Source organism: Pundamilia nyererei, unplaced genomic scaffold (genome assembly GCF_000239375.1).
Source record: "Pundamilia nyererei isolate P.nyererei 1_Seehausen unplaced genomic scaffold, PunNye1.0 scaffold00026, whole genome shotgun sequence".
NCBI lineage: Eukaryota > Metazoa > Chordata > Actinopteri > Cichliformes > Cichlidae > Pundamilia > Pundamilia nyererei.
In genome coordinates this window covers 2,617,975-2,641,081 of record NW_005187427.1, presented here as the reverse complement: position 1 = coordinate 2,641,081, position 23,107 = coordinate 2,617,975, and the positions used below count along the sequence as shown (strand labels likewise).

Genomic DNA, 23,107 nt, shown 5'->3' with positions numbered 1-23,107 from the left:
CATACTTCACCTACACTGAAATCTGTCAGGTAGTTTTAAAGGAAATTTAAAGCATGTTTCATGATTTTATCACAACACGTGTCTAGTAAATTCGACACTACAGCCAAGACACGACTTACCTCAGCGTTACAAAAAACAGGACCCAACACCATGTCGTATCTGTTTTTTCTTTATATTTAAATGTGAAAAGTGATGTCGTTGGTGTTGAGAGTTAATTTTCTTTCAGTTCACAATATTTTTTATTTTGTCAGCCACTATAACAAAAAAAGTGAGTCAAATTATGACTGAAACTAAATTTAAAAAATAAAGGAAGAGCAAAATATTTGTTAGCAAAAACTAAATCATACAGCTAGATGGGTAAACAAATGAACAAATTACTGTTTTATACAGTTTCAGTTATTGTACTACCCCTAGTTAGCATCTACGTCCTGATAACCCTACGTTGCTAGCTAAAAAAGTGTGATCTCTGACTGGTTGGTATGAGGTTCCTGGCGTTGTTAGCTGAAATTGGTTGCAAGGATGTGCTAGTTTTGGCCACTAGCAGATTGTCTGTGGTTTGCGGTGAGGACAGAATTGTCTGCAAACACTTGCCAACTACTCACCAAGCAGTAGTGAAACTGTAAAAAGTGCAAAGCAAAACAGAAAAGGATACTATTCATCTTGAAATTAAAATCTATTAGTTGCAGCGGTAAGGCCTAATTTTTACTTTAAAAGTAGGCATTCTTTGTTTCTGGTTTCCATCTCAGTTTCACATTCGGGAGGTATTTGGCGTATATCGCCATCCTAGTATTATTAAACAAGGGCAGGTTTGCTCTGGGTGAGAAGCTAAGAACATTGCATGCAACATGTCTGTGAATCCTAAGGTACCTGTTGACTCAAGAATATCCAGGTTTGTAGCCAAAGTGTGACCATAAATCACCCCAAATATTTTTTAAAAGTATTATTCAAAAAACTATTTAATATGAAGGCAATAGCATGTATGAAGCATGTAAATATATTAATAACCACTGCAGCCAAAAAGAGTCCCTGATGAGCCCAGTTGTAAGTACGCTATTAAGACTGACTGTACACTGTGTTCGTGTTTTCCTCCCAAACAATAAGTTCCGCTGAAGCAGCCTTTCAACGCCTCTCTCTGTCTCTCACTAGCAAAGTTGACCCAGACAACAAAGTAAAGCGAGTTTACGGCTACAAGCCTGACATATTAGCCGAAGGTCCCTCTACGGTTCGGAGCCGCGGACCTGTTTTATATACGCGCGAAATAGTTTTCTATATGAGATCGATGCAAAAAGTACAGCCTTACCTAATGTCCACCCTACTGTTACTCATTTTATATTAAGATTTAAAAATCTAGTGGTATTGGTATGGTGAGTAGCCTTATAGCAATAAATCACACAGCAATAGTACATTCATGTAGTTGTAAAAAGCTTGATAATATATTAAGTAATCCAAAGTATTCAGAATACGTTACTCTCACTGAGTAACATAACGGAATACGTTACAAAATACATTTTGGGCCATGTATTCTGTAATCTGCAGTGGAGTTTTAAGAGTAACCTTCCCAACACTGCATGTAAGAAAGTTTTTACTGAGGTAATAAATTAAGTGAGAAGTCATTTTCTCACATACATCACATGAGGTTTCTCATGACGTTATGCGCACACTGGTCAAGAGTTGTCCGCTATATTGGAAGTGATACTAGCGTCTGTGGTAATGACTTCAGCAATCATTTTCTCTACATCTGCCATCAACCCCTTGGATAATACTCATTATAATAATACTCACCAGTGGTTGACACCTCTGGTATTTTGCAGCCAGATGTATCGCCCCCTGCAGGTCATTAAAAATAACGCAAGTTTCGGGTAGTGCTTTCTTTTTAAACTCACTAGTTATATCCAGCTTTTATATGATCTAACCAGGATGGGTTGCTTCTCTTTATGGGAAAGAATAGCTGCCTGTGCAAATACTAATCCTGTCTGAACAGGACTGAGAGAGTGCAAGAGAGAAAGGTTCTGTAACACTCCAGAGCATATCAACATTAATCAAGGGAATACTTTAAATATATCTCGTGCTTAACCATATAAGTGCAATTCAGCGTCATAGGAAAAGTAATAGATATGAAAATGTGTTACACAAACACAGTGAATCCAGTCATGGTGTTGCATCAGAAAATGCTGGTGTCACATTCACTTGTCCTGCTGTTTCCTCTCGACCTCAGCAAAACACACACGCTCACAAACCCTCCCACTCTGAAAACCATACACATACAAATACATACTGTCGCGCACATATTCAACTGTTAAACCAGATGGAAACACACGGGGTAACATATATACACTCTTATAGCATGTGAGTGTTTATCCAAATGTGGAACACACACATACCTGGAGCATGTTTATATGAAAGTATAGAGTTCGTGTAATAGATAAGGGATAGTAGAGTCAACAGTACTGTAGATAACCTGCTGATAGAGTGTTCCCTAGCTTCCGCTGCCCTTTGTTTACCTAATGATCAAGTGGCTCTATATGTGTGTGTGTGTGTGTGTGTGTGTGCATGAACACTTGTTATGTGGGTGGATTCCAGCTTTCATTGTGCCACAAACAGACCGTATTTTTTTTTAAGTTAATGTTTTTCCATTAAAACACTTTCTTTTGTAAATTACATTGACATATGACTGATTTATTTTGCCAAATGCATTCTGAGATTAATATCCTAGCTGACTATTTAGCAGCAGTAAGAAGTGCAGCAAAGTTTTGCATTGCATGTTAGTGTTACGAACGTGATGGACGAGCAGGAGCTCATGCCTCACCTAATCTGACTGTGTGAAAACAGGAACAGCTTCAGCAGAGAGAGACAGAGTTGGAAAGACAGGCAGTTGTCATTCTTTCCCCTTTACAGTCTCCCATTGAACAAACAGCAGAGGAGGCATGCATCAGCAGAGGAAATTCGGAATGTGAAACATGCCAGATTAGAGAAGAAATCTGAGGGCCTGCAGACCAGCTCAATGGTTTCAACCATGGGAAAAAAACACGCACTCAGGCACAAACCCATACACAAAAAACTCACACATGTGCACACGCACGCACACACACACACATAACCGCAAAACCCATTCAGATTTTGAGCCACCTGCTGCATTCCTGAGCCAATAAGTCAGCTACTTAAGGAGCCAGCTTATAACCATCCCAGCCAGTCAAAGAGTCACGCATTAAACCAACTATCCATTCCCTCAGTTAACCAGCAAGACAACAGCTCATATTTACTCATTTAATAATCTGCAAACAAGTATTCACAAGAAGCTTGAAGCAAAGTTTAAAAAAAACAAAACTACAGAGCAACACAAACAACTTGGTTGCTGCCTGATTGTTTGATTTACAGGATACACAGAACTTCATTAGGTTTGATCAGACCCTCCCTGTGTTCGGTTAGTGTAGTTATAATACTGCAGATGTGAACTGAGCATTGGTCAGTTTGTTAGGTGGCCAGCCAGCCACCCACACATCCAGCAAGTCAGCCAGCGAGCCAGCCTGCCAGGCCAAGAGCAGAGGAAGCAGTCATTATCGAGGAAGCTAGGGCGTCTTAAAGCCATTATAAGCCCCTCAGAGAGAGCCAGTCAGAGGCAACACAGCTGACTGGAGTGCTTCAAAGCAGGAAGGAGCCCAGCCACCATCACTACCACCACCTCCAGCTGTCTGCATGTTCAATGGGAAGTGAGGAGTTTATAGGGTAAGATGGGGTTATAGGGCAGGGAGGATGACAAAAGATACAAAATACTTAGTAGCAGCTAAATCTGATTAAAAACAGAGTTTTGAGAATAAGCATTTCAGATGTGCAGGTGGTGTGAACTGAGTTAAACACGCACTGGTGTCGTAAAGGAAAACTGCAAAACAAAAAGTCGGGCGGATATAAAACGAGGTGAGGTTCAATTTTCAGTCACAAGAGATTGCCTCCTTTTAATTTGGTTCATGTTAGTTACGTTTCAGTGGTTTTGGTTTGTGCACGCTTAGCTTCTGTTGCTTTTGCTGCAGTGAGTCCCCCTGAGAAACACTTAGTATTTAGAAAAGCAAGTAAAATTTTGGGGTCAGGTTTACACCGATGATTGTAACAAAGTGGTTTCAGACCAAATTATTCTACAGAAACTGTTTTGTTTGTTTGCTAGTTTGCTTTGTGGGAACAGTGTTCTTTGATCGGAAATAGACACTGTCAGCCATGACATACCTATACCTAAATAATCTAAAAGTACTCTCCACTTAAAAACATTTAATTCCTGAAGAATCAGGTCTTATCCCTCTATTTTTAATCAGTTTATACCCAGAGGATAGCTACCAGCTTTATGCAATCATATATGTACAGCTAAGCCCTCAGGCACACAAGCCTAGAAACCAGTTGGCAACCCACTGGCAACTGCCACTCGCAAGGGAAAAATGTGTGTTCTCCAACCAGCTGGTGTAAGGTTGCTGCCTGTTGCTGGTTGAAATCAGTCGCACATACATTCTCCATCAAGAACCTCCTTGTGATCACCCATTGTTTGTATAAAAGATGCCAAGCTTTTTCGAAAACACATGCTAACTGCAACCAAGAAATAGTAAAACTTGAAAAAATACATACTGGAAATGGAGACCTTCTGCCTTCAAAGCGCCGTACCTTACTGCTGACACCAACTGATTTTAAAAATTGAACTTTTAATTTGAAGGCACATGATCTCCGTTTCTGGTTTGCGCTGCTCTCTTCACAGTTTCGCTAACACTTAACAAATAGCGAGTGTGCAGAGGATTCAGTGTCATCCATACAAACTACAGGCAACTACAGCAATAGCAAGGAGTTTTTATAGTGCAGCACCATATACCACTTTGCAACCATTTCAACCAGCAACAGCAAGCAGCTTCCCATGAGTACTTGCCAACTGGTTGCAGAATACCTATTTTTCCCTAGTGACTGGTGGTTACCAGGGGCTTGCTGACTTTGTCTCTAGCCTTGCTCTCTAGCCAATCAACTTCACAGCCACTGCCAGTAGCCACTCATAACATCCCATCCACTCGTTATTCCCTGGCCTGTTGCTTTTTTGTTTGTTTGTTTGTTTGACAATGGGATCCTGTAAACCCTTATCTGTGTACTGTAGAAGTAAAAGCTCAACTAGGAGCAAGCTATAGCTAATTAAATAGCTAATCGCTAAATTAGCAACGCTAATACTAACAGCAAAAAGGGTTGACTCAATCTCTGAAGGCAGGGTTGTTGTTGTGGGATAAGCAGAAGGAGAAGATGTGATGGGGATGAGTTAGAAGTTTAGAAAGTTGGCAGTTACAGATGGAGAAGCTTAGAAATTGTTTTCTATCTTCAAGATTTGAAAGGTACTTCTGTCGTATTATAAAATACATGAAAATTTCAAAACACCTTTGGGTATTTTTTAAAGAAATAAAAGAGAGGCTTACATTAAACCTCTTAAGTGCACTTAACTTTCCTGTTGTGACTTTTTTTCCTTCCAAATAATCTAATAAGAATCTATCTCCTCTGTCTTTGTTTTGTTGCTTGTCTGATTAATCCATCTGTCCTTCTCACCCTCCTCCCATCTCCCCCTTACGTTTCCTGCATCACCCCTTCCTTTACACTTTACCAGCCGCTTCTCACCACCTCCTCTTCTCTCCAGCACCTGTAACCCCTGCGGAGGGGAAGTTCCGGAGAAGAGGAAACCCCCGGGGCAACCAGGCACCTCACAGATGGTTAGCAAATTACACCTTCATTACCTCTATTCTCCTCTTCCTCGCTTCCTCTGGTCATTGCTTCACAATGACTTGCTGTTCCTGTGACCCTTCACATCTGTCAGCAGCTGACCTGTCAGCTCATAAAAGTAGCACCTACTTAGGAAAAGTAAGGAAATAAACGTTACTATTTTTCATATAAACTGAAGCAAAATGGTAGGTGAAACATGCTCGTCTCTACTGTTAATACTACAAAATGTTAATGGAGTACACCTTTTTTCCCCAGGGGACAACATATTTTTTTGGTTTTAGTAGCTAAATTGTGGTACAATTACGTACACAGGTGCAAAGCCGTAAAAACACCAGGAGAAGTTGCTGCTTGGGGTCAATCACAATGAGATCTCGTCAGTTTATGTTATTAAAAACAGAAATGCATCTTTAAAACCATATCAGACACGTGAAATTCAAATTTTTTTTTTGGACCATGTTTGATGTAGTTTCTTTTTAATCATTAAATGCAAAAAAATGTAATGAAAGCAGAATAATCTTTCCATCCATCTGATACAAAGGATTAAAGCTGAAATTGCTTTCATGTTGAAACTTATTTAGTTTTGTTTTTTAACGGCACAGCATCATGCCCAGTGATAAATACCGCACTCAGGGACACAAAGCTAATTCTGTTGAGTATTCTTACAGACGTTTTAAGTAATAAATCACAGTCGTTAATAAGTCAGGTTTGGTGACTATTTCAACAACAGTCTACAAATACAGAGATGAGCTCATAAAAAACAAAGATTATCTTTAAGTGCTTTGTTTTGGTTCACTCTTAGTCACACCAGCTCCATTCCCAGCAAGATCTTCACACGTTGTGTCTCTTGGACTGGAAAGTGAATTTGTCAAAACTTCTCAGGAGGTAAAATAATAAAAACCGTCTGATAGAAAGCTCAAGGGAACTATAAAGTGGAGCACTAATCATGAATGAATTACTTCCTCATGATTTATGACACGAGATCATCCTGAGAAGTGTGTTTTTTATTTAGATGTTGCTTTTCAAATGGAGCTTCTAAATCATTGCACAAGTTATGAAGACAGACCCGGTGTGATGTAATCTTCTGCATAGCTGGGGGATTTTTAAAATAACAGCAAGCGTATATTGGTAAATCGCTGTGTTGAGGTTTAGTTCCTGGATTTGTGTCCTTGAGCAGCTGACTAAAATATCAGGTTAGCAAAACGTGTGTATGTATGTGTGTTCACTGATCAGATTTGCGTAGTTTGCGTCATCTTTGCCATGAGCACACTTGAAATAAATACAGGTCTGAGCTGTTCCTAACAGGTCTCTTAAAAGGAGTTAAATCAAACTGGGGCTGCATGTAGGTGTTACCCATTACTGTGCAGGCAATATGATCACTTTAGAGGAACCTTGCATAATTTAAATCACTTTCCAGGTGTTTTATTTTGAAAAATGTATGTCCTGTTTTTTTCACGGAGCTCTTCCTCTGACAATAAAATAAGCTTTTGGCTGCAAAATCATCTCAAAGGGGTTATTTCTTTTATCTGTCTGCTTCTTTATCCATACTTGTCATCATTTGGGTTTCTCATCTGTTTGTGTCCTGCTGATTTTAAGGAAGAAGGTTTAAATTTTTAACTTTTCTATTTTTTCCATTACTCTATGACTGAATGGCTACATGACATGCTGTTTATGTTCTGCAAACAAACTAATGAGATCCGCATTTCTCAGAGATTTTGGTCCATATTGACACGATAGCGTCATGCAGTTCTTGCAGATTTGTCAGCTGCACACTCATGAGCATGTCAGTTTTGACCAATCTGGTTAAAGCGAGACCACTGCACAGCTCAATAGCTGAGCTTGATGCACAAAATGACAATGAGTAACCCACCAAACGTCATTATGAAGACGATGTTGTGTCCCTTTTCTGACAGCAAAAAACATTTCACGATTAAGAGGTGGATGACTTTTTCCACCTCAACAGCAGTCCAGGGAAACCTTTTCTTTCAAGCTGGATGTTATTGGACGAGAGAGGCATACAACATAGAATTACCGGATACGTGTTTTTTGTGGTGGTGGTGGCGATGATTTTTTTTTAGATATAAAAATCAAGGTTATCTGTTAGATTCATAGGATAAGACGTAGGGTTAAAAAGAATACGGTGAGTTTTCGTGAAGGACATTCATCAGATGGCAGATTATCTTTAACAGCCGTACCACATCAAACTGCAGAGATTGCTGGAAAGTATGTGGTATTCCGTAAAGTCTTGTGTATATTTTATGTAGTGAGTAAACAAGGGGGGGATTTGGGGCACAGCCAAAGCCAGTTAAACAGCAAACTGCGCCAGCAGTGGTTGCTACTAGCAACAAATCATTGAACTGAAACTAACTGCTGGTGGTAAAACAGTGGCTGAAAACTAGCCACGCCTACCACCTGAACAAAAAAAACCAGCAGCATCTCCTGGACAGTTTGCTGCTGCCGCGACATGTTCAGGTATGGGAAACTTATGTGATTAACACAGTTTGAGCATGCTGTGTTTTCCACATCAGCTCATTCCCATTCTTTATTAAAGCTGAATGTGGTTCACACTGAGAAAAATATTTATATATCACTGCAGACGTGGTTTTATGTTTGCACAGGTGAGCAAATGTATTCATTCTTGAAGCCTTATGCACCACAAATGTATTTAACCATGAATTAATACCAAAATTAATGTTTAGTTTCCCGACTGGAAAATGTTCAGTGGGTTGTGACAAGTTTTGGCTGCACAGTATGCATTTATGAAACGCTGACCCACCATCAGAGCCAATGCATTTGTGAGGTACGGATCGCCTTCGTTACCTGTGTCAAAGCAGAATGAGATGTGCAGTTCTTATAAAAATGTGCAAATTGACAAAAGTGAAAATGCAGTATTGAAGAAGCTGTGGATCCAGCTGAGAGGCAGAGGGAGAGCCCACAGCAGTCCAGAAGTTCTACAGTCCTACTGCAGTGGAGTGACAATGAGAAAAGTGAGAGTATGAGTCATACACAAACCCCTCCCTCTCTCCTTCACCCCCCCTCCCGGCCCATCCTACCCCCACCCCTGCCCATGTAGCCGGGTTACGTCGATCCTGACTCATTCATTCACAGCTGAGTCTCAAGCCTGCCTTTGTTATACAGATGAAATTGTGCTACTTAAGAGACCATCCCAGCTCTCATTATAGTGCTGTGACATACTTTATCGCACTGGCTGCTGGAGCCCCATTCATAAAAATGCTCCAGTCTCTGAGTATGTGCCGAGGAAGGCTCATGCACACACACACACGCGCGCGCGCCAATGCACACATCTTCAATCCCACATTTGGATGCCTTGTACATCTGAATGAGTTGAGAATGATTGTTAGGGTTTGGCGTTTAATCCCTGCTGGGGCCACCCACACTCAGAGTGTGCAGCCATAGTTCTGTAACAGATTTGGGATGATGTCCTTTGAGGGTGCTCCATCTATCTGCTATCATAGGTGGCTCTCAATTTATGAAGTTTCACCTCTAACTGGTTACATTCCCTTTATTTTTTATTTTTTTTCTCTCCTCCTCTTCCTCCTCACTCAGTGAAACAGCATCTACCTACATGTGGTTAGCTCATCTCCTTTTCTTCCTCTCCTTCTCTCTCTGGTTAGCTCATCTCATCTCTAGGCAGTCAGCGTTGCAGGCAGCTAATTATAGGCCACACTGTGGAGCGCAGGGCCGGATGTGACAGCATGCTGTGTATGTGTCTATACGTGTGCGCACTGTATGTCTCCTTATCTGTGTTAAATGCAGACATATATGTCGCTGCTGCTCTCTGTATGTCTTTCTGCATACGTGTGGAAGTTTTTCATGTGTTGTGTTGTTCTTGAACGTTTCACTTTATGAGGAACTGCTGGTGTTTTTGACACTCAAAGTGGATATTTTGCTGGTCCTCACTTCTGAAGGTTTGGGAATGTATTGTTGGCGGTACTCACATGAATAATAATACAAAAGTGTGTGTCTGTGTGCGTGCAAGTGTGTGGACGAGCCACCAGCAGGATATCCAATCCCCGCCTCTCCCACACTGTACTGCAGCTCTGACTCATACAAGGTGGAGGCTGAGACAGCCAGGGTCTGATGGCTGGCAATGAGCATGTGCACACACACAGGCACACATACATGCGTACAAACTCCTACATATGTAGCCTATATGGCAAAGTAAGCAGGTATGGATTTATAATCCCTTCTTTTGGGGGAAGGCTTTAGTCATGTGCAAGGGAACAGACTGTATTTTACTGAAATGTAGTCTCAAAAATTTTAGCATTTGTGTGTAGCTGATTTAGCTTCTTATAAGATTTTTCTGTTTGTCTGCATTTGTAGGAAATTACAGAAGACAAAGACCTGCTGTTTACAATGTTGCCCCCAGAGGCTACAGCTGGTTTTACACTTTACACGTACGCGTCCACGACAAACATCCATGGACCCGGGCAGTCGGGTCTCCAGCAGTTTGAGCTTCAAGTCCATTAAAAGTAAGTATTTTATTAGATAAACTGTTTCATCTGGGAAAATTTGGTGCAGCTACTTTTATCCAACATTAAACTGATTTTTTGGGATCTGTTTATGGTAGCAGTGGATTTACTATTAAAGTAATCTGATTCTGGTGATTTAGCTCACTGTGTTCCTCACCTCTGAACTGTCAGCAGATTACCATGTGGTAAGTTATCACTTTTTTTTTTTAACGTTTTCCTCTTGATAGGGCTAGGTGACATGTGGAAGTTGTCACAGTGTAAAGTTTGATAACAAATACAGGTTTTTAGCCTTCAGCTGTGAAAGGGCGATGGGGTACTGTGGACACCCAAGTTTGTGAATATGATAACTCGAGAATGAGGCATTGTAGGATTTTCAAAATAATACCATAGGTGCATGTACAAAAAACCTTGGACGACGATCTCAGTGGCCTCGGCCTCGAGGTCAGAGGTCAAGTTTTCAATAATCTTGTGAATGCATAACTCAAGAATGAGGTGATGTAGGATTTTGAAACTGATACCATAGGTGCATCTACTTAAAATCTTGGACAAGCTCTAATCCCAGCGACCTCAAAGGTCAAGAAGTCACCTAAGAGTTTCACATTTATAGAGGTAGCAGTGTTTTTAATCTTTATCTAGAACTGCTACATACACTTTAAATTGTGTGATGCATTGCTGTGTGTACAAATTCTGATTCACTGGTGCACTTTAGAAAAGCCGGCAGATATAAGAAGTTTCCAAGTCAGACAGAGTTCTCAGAAAACATACATGTATTTCTCAGTGAATTGAGCTGCATCCATTTGTGTCTTACGCACATAGGGTACGGCTAGACAGACAATAGTGACGGCTTCGCACGTAAAGGATGAGATCAGCAGTCGATATGTATCAGACGCCATGGGAACTCTCTCTCCTCCCTCTCTTCCTTATCACTCTTTCTTTCCTCTTCTCCTGCTCTGGTCTGCCTCACAGCTTCCTGTGTCACCCCTCCCCCCACCTCGTTAAAAGGAGAGCGAGAGAGAGAGACCTGTTCATTCATGCATTCAGTCAGTCAGCTGAGCAAGGAGTGAGGGAGGAGAGAAAGAGAGAGAGAGAAAATGAGAGCGGGGATAGAGGAGGAGAGGCGAGGAAGGCTTCCTCCCAGCGATGAATAGGTCACCTGTATTACATCACTGATGGGGGATGGAGCAGTGGAAAAGAAAAAAGCTAAAGGTAGGACAAAAAAAGACCAGACCCCTCCTTTCCTGCTCTCTTTTCCTCATCGTCTTCATCTCTGTCTCCTCCTCCCTCTGCCCTTCTCTCTCTCGCTCTCTCGCTCTCTCTCTCCCTCGCCATCCCCAACCCCCTTCCCCCCCCCATCCTGACAGTATGAGTCACAGACAGACTAGTTCCCTTGATGCACTGCGGAAACGTAATATGACGTAGCCTCCACCTCTCCCTATCTCGCCACACACATCCCTCCATCGCTCTCATTCATTCGTCCGCCGCTCCCTCCCATTCATCCATCCTACCGTCAGAGCACAGCAAGCCTCCATTCACAAAAAGCCCTGCAAGCCGAGGAAGAGACGGCAGGTGGACTTACGACGCCAGGACACACAAACTGTCACGCAGTACGATGACATACATTTCATTAAAACACTGTAACAGTAGCAGATTTTTTTTTTTTAAATTGAATAGTATAGATTCATATCACGTGATTCAGGGCATCTATTTGAAATTCATCGCCACAGAGAGCAGGCAAGACAAAAAAAAAAGTCTTGCCAGATGTAATGACTGTTTTTAGCTCAGATGTGAGCTCGTTTCACAATTACTTTTTAGAGCATGTTGTGGAAGATTTACTGTTGCCATGGTTACAGCATGTGCTGTCAAATATGAGTGAGACTGCCAAGAGCAGTGATTTGTTACAGTAATTAGGCTGTTGTCAGAAAGTGTGTTTGAGGTGTCCCATTGTGAAGGAAAAAAATTGACTTGCAGCGTAAAACTGTGGCTGAGGAGAGAAATTAGATGCTGTGTTAAGCACATTCTCCAGTTCAGCAACTACAATTTAAAAAATGGGAATAAAATATAACAGAAACTATATGGCACCTCACATCTTAAGGATAGATGTAGCAATCTACCGCCTTGTCGAGCATCCATATGTAGTTTGAGACGACAGGCGGAGCAGATACATACAGTAGTTTGAAGACAAAGAAGTCAGGTGACTTCACGCTCTCGTCTCTGACGTCACTGAATCGCTTCGTCTCTGCGGGTCTGATTTGGCCGCGTGTTATTAACCCACGGCATTCACAGGCATGACACAACGCAGACAACACAGCGAGTTCGCCCTTTGTGACGGAAAATTTAGAAACATCTGGAGAACGTAAGCTGTCAGCAGTCTGTGGAAGAAACCAGGGTCGGTTATTCCACCAGAGGAGGAGATGTGATGACAATACATTATTGTTAACGACTGAAAGAAATCTGAATATGATACTTTTACTGTAAATGGCTGAGATTGGGTGGGTTAGACACATAGACAGCACTTTTTTAGTGTACTGGCCTTTTTTATATACAGGCACATTGTATTCATTACTGATTGAGTGACAGGAGAACAATGGTGCATTTCCTGTAAACCGTATAACCAATCAATATATAAGAGTCACAGTCACAGCAGCCATGAAAAATGCCTAGGTAGTGTTGAAACATGAGCTTCATTTTACCACTGTACTCATTTCAATGTGGAAAAGAGGCAACATATTCTGGCTCCCACCTAAGATAACTTAAATGATAAAGAATTCTCAGTTAAGAGACTACTCTTAATCTTAATGTGTACTTTTAACCCAGAGAGAGACATTTCTCCAAAACTGAACAAGCTTTCAAACAAGCTGATGATTACTTGAGGGGGGGGGAGTGGCATTTCAAGCGCGTTCGCATGGGCGTCCGAAGCAGAGCATATTTCCCCGAACATAATCAGAGGGTCATTTTATTCCATTACAGTATAAATGTTAAAATGGATGACGTCACTCAAGCAACAAACATGAGGAGTCAGCCGTCAAGAGACGAACGCTTCAGCGACTTTAGGAGGATTTTATGAATGAACGGGTAACATTTGGGTCTATCCTGCTGGCTGGCTGAGGAGCCGAGCGGAGAAAATCTCGACGTACAGTATGATTCACCACAACAAAGTGTTTGGGAGGGGGTGATGATGTCATCGGTGGCGGTGGTGGGGAGTCATCTGTGAGTCAGAGAGGAAAAAGAAGAGGAGGAGATGGAGGAGGAAGAGGATAAGGAAGAGAGGTGAGTAAAAAAAAAAAACACATGGAGAGGTGGGGTACCTGCTGTGCGTGACCCATGGTAACAAGCGATGCTGGCCTGTGGATGACTCACCTCAGCTTTATCAACCTTGCACGCTCACATCACGCAGGGATGCTCACGCCATCCGCCATGATACACATGGACGGAATAATAAATCATACACACTATCATAGCCTCCTTTGATGCATTCAAAGCATCCCCGTTTAACATAAATGCACCTCCCTCACACACACACACACACACACGCCACATAAAGTGCAGGGAGAGGAGGGGAGGGTCAGGATGACTCACACTTCAATGATAACACTCCTCCCCCCATGGCCCAGTCGCTCTCTCTCTCTCTCACACACACACACAGACATGAGGAAGACGAAGAAGAGGAAGAAGAAGGACATATCATTTGGATGCAACCCACATCCTCCCCACATCCTGGGAACCTCCCATCTGAAACTCAGACTGACAGCAGGAGGCTCCGGCTGAGTGCAGTTTGTCTAAGGTGATGGGGAATCTCTGGCAGGATATTGTGGCTTTAAATAAATGAGGATGTTAAAAGTTTGTAGCAGCGTGTCAGTTTGTTGTGATCAAATCAATGCAGGAGCCATCAACTTATCTTAATCGTGTTTTCTCCTGGTGTCTCGTCTGCTAAAGATAATATATCAAATTTACCCATTCCAGTTAACAGAAGAGAGCATATTTGTCCAGGTAGTGTAAAGCTGTTGGGCCTATCAGTGAGCTTTTCGTTGGCCTTCCAACCTCTAAGTGCACATCAGCGTTTGTATTTTTGTCTGCACTAAGTTAAATCTGCCTACTGTTTACCACTGCATTGTGTCATGCTGTTTTGCTGTGGACTGTGTGTGATTTATCGGTTTTGGTTTTATTTGTTTGCTGTTTTGTTTTGTTTTTTTCATTCTGTGCCCACACTGCAAATGAATTTGCATTTGCGGCAATGTAATGAATCAGTCGGTTAATTAATTTATCCAATTTGTGTGGAAAAGCAATTCCATATGACCCAGGGGTAAAATTTCCTCCCATGATTTTGACAGTAACACAAATGTTCTCATTATTCATTGATTGTATCATTTAAACTGGTGTTTCCGATTTTAGTGGGGGAATTTATTATTTTACCTTTATGCGGTAGTAATAGATTTGCACTTTGTCAACAGCTGTTGCAGTTTTAGTAGAGTGGTTGAAAGTGCCCTGCTCTAGGGCCCAAAGGTAGGATGAGAGTAAAAAAAAACCTAAAACTTTAATGTCTTCAACTTTATTTTGGTATAATAAAGGAAAACTGTAGGAAGCATTGGGCTGGCTTTGTCCAAGGTGTTATACACTCACCAGCCACTTTTTTAAGTACGCCTGTTCAACTGCTTTTTAATGCAAACGCCTAATCGGCCAATCACATAACTGGAGCTCAGTGCACTTGTAGATCATGTAGACCCGGTCAAGACAACTGAAGGATTCACAGAGTCCAAAAAAGAGAAAGTATCCTATAAGCACCAGGTCCCAAAAAAAAAATGGTTTGTTGATGCCACAGGTGAGGGTAGAACGACCAATCTTTGCAACCAGTGTTGACCAAAATCTCTGAGGAATGCTTCCGGCACCTTGTTGAATCTATAGGATGAAGAATTAAGGCCATTTAGAAAGAAAAACACGGTTCTACCTACTACTAGTAAAGTGTCCAGTTAGTGTAAATTGATTTGTTCAAGCTCCTCATCATGTAAATGAAAACTTTTTTTTTTAAAAAGAAGAAAAAAATCAACCTTACAGAAACCAGATAAGTAAAGCATGTCCTTTTGGAAAGATGGCTCACTCCCACACACTCTCTGTAAATCATAAAGACTCCTCTTATCTTTTGATAGCTAAAACATGCAAGCAGCACAGCCGCTTGGCTAGCACACATAATTCCCATCCATTACTCCAAGAAATACTTCCGTCTCTGTAAATCGACGGCAGCTGACAAGACACAGACAGGTTTTGGCACAATAGAGTTATTTTATGAATGACATCTGGATAACAAGAACACCTGCACTGGGTGACCCTGCTGGAGCAGAGGAGGAATGACATTACAGAGTGTTTTGAGTAGACTGAGTCACAATGTGGACGATAGGGAAGTCTTGCTGTTTGTGTGCTTTTGGGGATTTGCAGCTAAAACACTGTCAACAGTTAAACTATCTGCACCTGGCAAAGGGAAGTTTGTTTATCCAAGGTCATTTGGTGACGTGGGGATTCAGCGGACCAGTGCTGAAGGTCTGGTTTATGACCTTTGCCCTTTTGTCCACCCCTCCCCCCGTTCCTTTTTTCCTCCTTCTTAGAAAGAAACACAATATCTTGAATTACTTAAGTACTATGTTTTGTAAAGCTGATACAGTTTAAAGTTCTCATTTTCAGCACAGAGCCACAGAACGTCTGTATTTTCAGAGCGCCAGCTGTTTCTATTTAACAATGTGTACACTGCAAAAGAAAAAAAATGACTTCAGGAAATAAGATTTCCAAAAAGAACCAGTGGTGCGTCAAGACAGAGGTAAACAGCAGGGTAAATCAGTTTTCAGAGGGAAGATAAACTTTTGCTGAAAAATGTCGACACCATTTAGCAGTAGGTGGTACACTTGTGTCAAATTCAAAACTTGGTGTCATTAAATCTGAAATTGTTTAACAATTACTCCTCAAAAATGGCATGAGGCAAAGCGCCCCCCGAAGGCCGTTAACTAAACTTCCATGTTCTACTCCTGGTGGCATATATTATTTGCATGCTGTAAAATAAAAAATAAAAAAAGATAAAGTGATATTTTCCTTTTGAGAGCTGTGAAAAGGATCTGAATGGAGCCAGTGTTGAGTCAGCTGAGACCCACTGGAGGCCAGTCAATATCCAGCCGTTGGGTGGGGTCGGGTTGGGGGGCGGCCTGAGAGATAATGTGACACTGTGCGACATTTACGGTTTCCAGTAAAAGCCAACGTCTGTTTCAGTTGATGTGACAAGTCTTCCAGGTGGGGTGACCTTCACTTCCTGTTCAGTTGCAAGGGAAAACACTGCTGACATGTATAATTAGCCACCGCCAGTAAATCATCATGTTTCTTGTGCACACATGTCTCGTATGCTAAATTTAGCACAGCTAAAAGTACACCTCGTGTCAGTAACTAAACTTTGTGGCAAGCACGGTTTTCCTCTCTATGTGGCTGGATAAAAAGGTGTGAACTCCACAATAATGACTGGATTAAAAAAAGTATCCAATGTAATTTAGTTTCGATATTTGTATCCAATAACAGAGCACAGACTCGTGTAAAAAAGACACTGTACAGTTCTGTGAAAACTAATTCCACCCATGACTCAGCAGCTTGTAGAACCACTTTTAGCAGCAACAACTTGAAATAACTGTTTTCTGTCTGACTTTATCAGTTTCTCACATTGTCTGTCAGTGTTATTTGCGGCGTTGGTTCAGTTCATTGAGGTTCTCTCTTAAGGTTATGGTCTTGACTTTGACTGGGCTATTGCAACGCCTTGATTTTTTCTTTTTCAGTCCTTCTGTTGTAGATTTGTTACTGTGCTTTGGACATTTGTCCTGTTGCATGATTTAGCTGACAGACGGATGGCCTTACATTTGACTAGAAAACTTTGGTATACAAAGGAGTTCATGGTGGACTCAGTGACTGCAAGATGACCAGGCCATGTTGCTCCAAAACAAGCCAAAATCATCACCGCTCCTCCACCATGCTGACATGCTGTGTTTGGCTTTCACAAAATGTGGCATTCATGATCAAATGTCTACACATTGGTCTTATCAGTCCAAAGCACATTGTTCCAGATGTTTTGTGGTTCACTCTGATACGACTTTGCACCTAAGCTGTGCTGCCATTTTTTGAGAGAAGAGGCTTTCACTGCCAGCCGTTCCAAACAGACTGTGCTTGTTTGGATGTTTTCTTAATTGTACTGTAATGAACTTTTTCATCTCTAACTAAATTACCAGTGTGCACCCAGTGTCACAGTACTAGTAAAACAATGTATTTCTGTCATCCACACACAGGTAAACAGTTTCCAATAAGGAGTGTGATCACATGTGCAGCACATATAGGTAAAACCATTCGAAAATTGAACATAAAAGTGCAATTCACCGGCTTGATAGCGACTATTCAGTAGCAGCCCACTTTAATTATATGAAATATGATATAGCATCCTTTGACTTTGTGGTATTAAACACGTTTCAGCACCACCTAGAGGAGACCATGATTTATTGTTGAAGAAAAGAAAGGCTTTCTAGATGTTTACTCTAGTGACAAAGTCTGCAGACTTTGTCACCCACAGGATTAAATGAACTTCTGAATGTAATGTTGCAGTTTCTCATATGATCCTATTTTGTAGGGATTATTGTACAAGACTAATAGATTTTGATGTCGTTTGCATTCTTATAGTATTGCCCATGATCGACTGGATGAAAGAAAGCATTTCGCAATACTAATAACTAATTTTTCAATGATGTTTTTAGAATGTTAAATGGACATTTTCCTTGGATCTGGATGTTACTGATAAATGTTACAAATGGGTGTCTGCTTTTCTTCTGGCTTTTAGAGAATCAATCACAAAAACTACTGTTGTTTTTGAGTCCAGTTTGTGTCTAGTCACTATTTCCTAATTGGTGGATTGCATTCTGCCTTTGTGAGTGGTAGTATATATTACTGTGTGTGATTGTGTGAACATTGTTTTACTGTACCTAACAAAGGTAGCTTAGACTGAAACATATTTCATTAAAAATAATGGCGAAACAGTGTAAGGTCATAATCTATATACATGTACATTTTCTTTTGTAATATTTCTTTCCTCCTGGCCACGTGTCATTGATTCAGGTGTGCAGAACGTATTAACTGGAGTTTTTCCTTCCCACTGTCGCCAAGTGCTTGCTTAAAGGAGGTTGTTTGATCAAGCCCTCTCTGTATTACTTTAACTTACAGTATAAAGCACCTTGAAGTGACTTTTGTTGTGATTAGTTTTTATATTTAAAAAAAAAATGTAATTATACAAGCATTGCATAGTTTGACCCTAATGCACATCCAGCATTTGCTGGATGTGCACACTGAATGCACCAGACAAGCAAAATAGTTCAAACTTCTGCTTTCTACATTGGTGCTCAGACTTGCTGATGATCACGTAATCAAGTGCATTTTATTACCAACGCCTGGCTGCTACTTTCCCTCTTAACTCCTACGGAAGCTTTAAGCGTGTGTGTAGTTTTTCACAGACCTGCACTGTCTTGTAAAAAGACTTCTCTAATTCCACACTGAAAACACAAAATGATGTCCTAAAATTTTTAAGTAGCTGGCTCAATACAGTGAAAACAAAGTGCAGCAGTGAACCGAAGAATAAATAAAAATCACTTCCACATTAATGAAAAAAAAAGTTTATTTCATTGTTACATCAAAGAAAAACTCTCGTTAATGAATATATTTCTCACTCCTAAGAGTAGAATTTGAAAATCACATCTGGCAATACATTTTCTCTCGCTCTCTGGACACCAACTGGGTGCCAGTGACTAAGACAGGGCGTTGGCGTCATTTATTTGAACCGAAGTGTCCAATTGCACATCTAAATCCAGTGTCAGACTAGCAACATGTCCTTAAGCGAAGCAGTGATCCCTCAAGCCTGGTCATCCCTGCATATAGGGGCGATCAGGCCGATATACGTATAAAGCAAATGGGGAAACAACATTCCTAATTATAGTGAGGACATGGAGTGTTTATAAATACATGAGGAAAAATGCTCTGAAGTAAGCCTGGCACCTGATCTTCTATGGATATACACAAATATTCTTCCATATTTTCAGCCTCGAACCCACAGAAAGCTAATAATTGTCCCTTTACAGCCCTATATTACCTGAACTGTGTACCATTTGACAAAGAGCAAAACGCATTGGTCAAAAAGGTTAAAAGCATTAAATTGGTACTTGAAATATATTATTTTACATTACACAAATCAACCCATAACCCCAGAATTATCCATTGACCCCTGGGATGAGAAACACCTTTATCTATACAAATGACTTCATTAGAAGTCAATTGTGCCCCACTCCCCCACCAAAAAGAGAAGAACAAAAAGCAAGACTGCCCCCTGGTGGTTAAAGAGGGACCCAAGCATGCTGCAGATACCAATAGATGGTAAAATTGTAAATAAGGCATCATTTATACATTTACTACACACTTCATAATTGTAAAATAGCACTTGACAGTTCACCACTAACAGCTGAAGGGTTTTACAGATTTCTCAGCAGTCAAAGATTTACACCAAGAGGGAACAACAGACGTGGTATTGTCCAAATCATGTTAGGCCGAGGGAGGAAAAACACATATTTTCTCCCTATCTGATTGAGTAACGCTTAACAGTGTGTCTCACTGTAGAAACAAGAAACAAAAGAATGAAGGGGTTTAGTAGATGAAGAGGACCCGGGTGCGGGGCAGGGTGGCGAAAGTGTCCGCCATCTTGCGGATTCTGGCATAGTTGATGAATCCTCGGAGGAAGAGCAAGAGGCCTGAAGAGGGGAAGAAATAGGCATGAGACTAGTCCAATAAACAACAATGCTACATCTCCATGTGACGACTTTCACTGCCCCTAGGTGCGGCTGCTCTTACTAGTAAAACAAAGACAAAGGGGTTTTCTTTGTATTACTGTAGTATCTTTATCTTACAACATAAATTGCCTTTAGTGACTGTTGTGGTTTGGTGCTATATAAATAAGTGAATTGAAGTGATAGCAAACCAATTCCAATGAAGCTGGGGATGATTTGCAAATCTCATAAACCTACATTTTATTCCCAAGAGAATAAAGAAAACATTTAAACAGAGATTTTATTGGTTCAGGAGAAATAGTGGCTAATTTGGGATTTATTGTCTCCAGTAATTTGGGACGAAGATAACAAAAGGCTGGAAAAGTAAGTGGTAGAAAAAAGAAACAACAGGTGGAAGATTTTACAGCTAATTAGGCTAGCTGTTGACGGACCAGTAAAATACTGGCAGCCGCCATTGACACCCCTCAGCCTCCTAGCGCGCCTTGTTATGAACTTTTCACATTTACAAACAACAATATACCATCAGCCTTGTATAAAAACTAATTAATTAAAAATGATTGCATATTTAAACAGCATTTGAGCGAGGCAGAGTTCCTCACTTGTAAAGATGGGCAGAACGGTACATAATATCATCAAAAGATTTGCAGAGAAATGTCTGTGTGTAAGGGACGAGGTTGAAAATCACAACTGGATGTATGAGATCGTGCTGCTCTGGATTAAAAACAGGAATGAGCGAAATCACTACATAGACTCATAAACAATCAGGAGAAATCGCCGTCTGTGAAAACAGTTCAGAGCCGTCCATAAATGAAGGATAAGGATCTATCATGCAAAGAAGGAGCCACATGTGAATGTGATCCACAAATATCTTCATCCAGCCAAAGCTCATTTATAATGGACTGAGGAAAAGTGGAAAACTGCTCTGCGGTCAGAGGAAATGAAATTTGAAATTTCTTTAGGAAATGTCTTCTGGACTAAAGAGGACAAAGATGATCCAGCTGCCATCAAATTCAAAATTTCCATTTATTTATATTTTTTAAATGGCCCCCAACTTTTGGTGGGGGGGAAGTGATGTATACATATCAGAGTAATAAATAAAACATCAGAATAATAAAAATTAAGGAAAAATAAAAAACTTTTAAACTTTTGTGCCAACCTGCTTCTATATTTGCTTTACAATGAAAGATATCACATGATTCAGATTCATAGTTTCCCTCTCTCTCATCCTGTGAACAACTTGTGAAGTTACGTACTTGTCATTTCATTTCTGTAATTTTTTTAAGAGGTAGTTTTATCGAATGTTATTTTTTCCCCTTACACTCTGAGACACCCCAGACCTTCCAGTTTTACTCCCATCTTTAATTTCACTGTTGTTATTGTTTTCTATGGTATCAAGGGAGTCTGATGAAAAGAAAACCTTATCCTTAAAAACACATTTTCTTTTTGTGTTGTTTGTCTTGCCTGCTAACAGTGTTTGTGTTTATTTACAGAGGGGTGAAAGAGACTTAAATGTAAATTCTTTGACTCTAACATGCCAATACAATTCACCCATTTCTTTACTGAAAATAAATTGATAAATATAGATAAAGTATTATTTATTGAATTTGATATCTAAACTTCCACCTTTTATAAGTAATGGTAACTATCCTGTTCAAGACAAAGCGTGCAATTCATTTAAATTCAGAGGTTCACTACTTACCCAACACCAGGAACACCCACCACAGCCAGTACTGTCCATCGAAATAATTTGAGAAGTATGCGGAGAACTAAAAACCCAATGAAACAACACAAACACGGGTTAGAATAAATTTGGCCCAGCTTTCACTCAAATGAGTCCTTCATTTTAAAAGCGAATTAAGGAAGCAGCACAGTTCTCAAACGGATCTTTGAGGAAACAGTTTGGTGCCAACAAGCCAGCCACTACAGAGACGGCATTAAAATACCACAGTGGTGTTTGGGGCTTTTGATTCGCTTGTGCGTACACCAAACCACAATTTATGTGTTTGTATGTGTGCTGCGTAATGTCTGCGTCTCGTACTCTGACTATGAGGATCCATTTGACGAGGGACAGGCCAAAGCCTGAGATGGCCCCGTAGCGTCCGGCAGCAGAGGTGGTCAGACAGAAAGACAGGAAGAAACCAATCCAGTTGAACAGGAATGCCACTGAAAGGGCGAGAGAGAAGGTGGAAAAAGTCAGTCATCTCTGCACAAATCCAAGGAAGAGAGGAGCTGATGAATACAGAACATGTTTACGATTGGGAAACTAACTGAAGAAAGTGAGCATGAAGATGCCGTCGTTTCCTATTCTCAGCTGATCTGCATCTTCAAAGTCATCTCTGGTAACAAAGTCTTCATCCTGTGATGGAGTGAGTAACAGAAGAGCACAAAAACAGTGAGGCGTTTAATCAGCGAGAAAATGTCATTACAGCAACACACGACAGCAGCAGAGCTTCCCGGGCTTTCATTTAATCATTTCAAATTTTGACAATTTAAATTCAAACACATCACACTGCTATATTTTAATTTCTACAGTTAGAATGTCGACAAAGCCAATTGTGATTGAGCCTGGGTGAGCATCTCTTGGTAGAAACCAAGTCATCCTAACAAACAGAATGAACAAAACATGAACAACCAACACACTAATGGAAACTTTCACAAGACAGCAAGCCGACTTAATTACTATCACCGTGACTTTACCTAAAAGTCTGGCATGTGTCCGATTCAATGCAGGCCACCAGCAGAACTAGGTCTTGCATAACTTTCAGCTAACACTCTAAAGTCTACATACACAAACACACAGGAAGGTCTGGGGTTGAGGGTTTTAATACAAACACACTCTAACTACACAACCAGGACCAAACGCACTCCTTCTCATCGTACACTCTTCTTCGAGTTACCTCCAGTGAACTGCGAATTACATCGTCAAAAGTCTCCAGGCGGTCCCTGTGCTGAGGCTGCTGCTGAGCGCAAGGCAATGTGTGGCAGAGAAACACAACAGCAGCAATCAAACAGGGCAGCCCCACATGCAGTAAGATGCAGTGCATCACAGTGACCACTAGAGGT

General features: G+C 40.8%; 1 protein-coding gene across 2 annotated transcripts in view; it reads right to left on the bottom strand.

Moving 5' to 3' along the window:
* Window positions 1-18,867: 18,867 nt before the first annotated feature.
* LOC102193629 (NEDD4 family-interacting protein 1-like) overlaps window positions 18,868-23,107 on the bottom strand; it is an 8,722-nt gene continuing 4,482 nt past the window's right edge. The window contains exons 4-8 of one of the 2 annotated variants that reach the window (XM_005727776.1): window positions 22,942-23,001; window positions 22,313-22,400; window positions 22,083-22,207; window positions 21,744-21,810; window positions 18,868-20,008 (exon numbers count right to left, since the gene is read on the bottom strand). In XM_005727776.1, the coding sequence (XP_005727833.1) occupies window positions 19,905-20,008; window positions 21,744-21,810; window positions 22,083-22,207; window positions 22,313-22,400; window positions 22,942-23,001 (444 nt within the window). In that variant the 3' untranslated portion in view covers window positions 18,868-19,904. The remainder of the gene's footprint in view (window positions 20,009-21,743; window positions 21,811-22,082; window positions 22,208-22,312; window positions 22,401-22,941; window positions 23,002-23,107) is intronic. The other variant, XM_005727777.1, reaches the window with a different exon arrangement.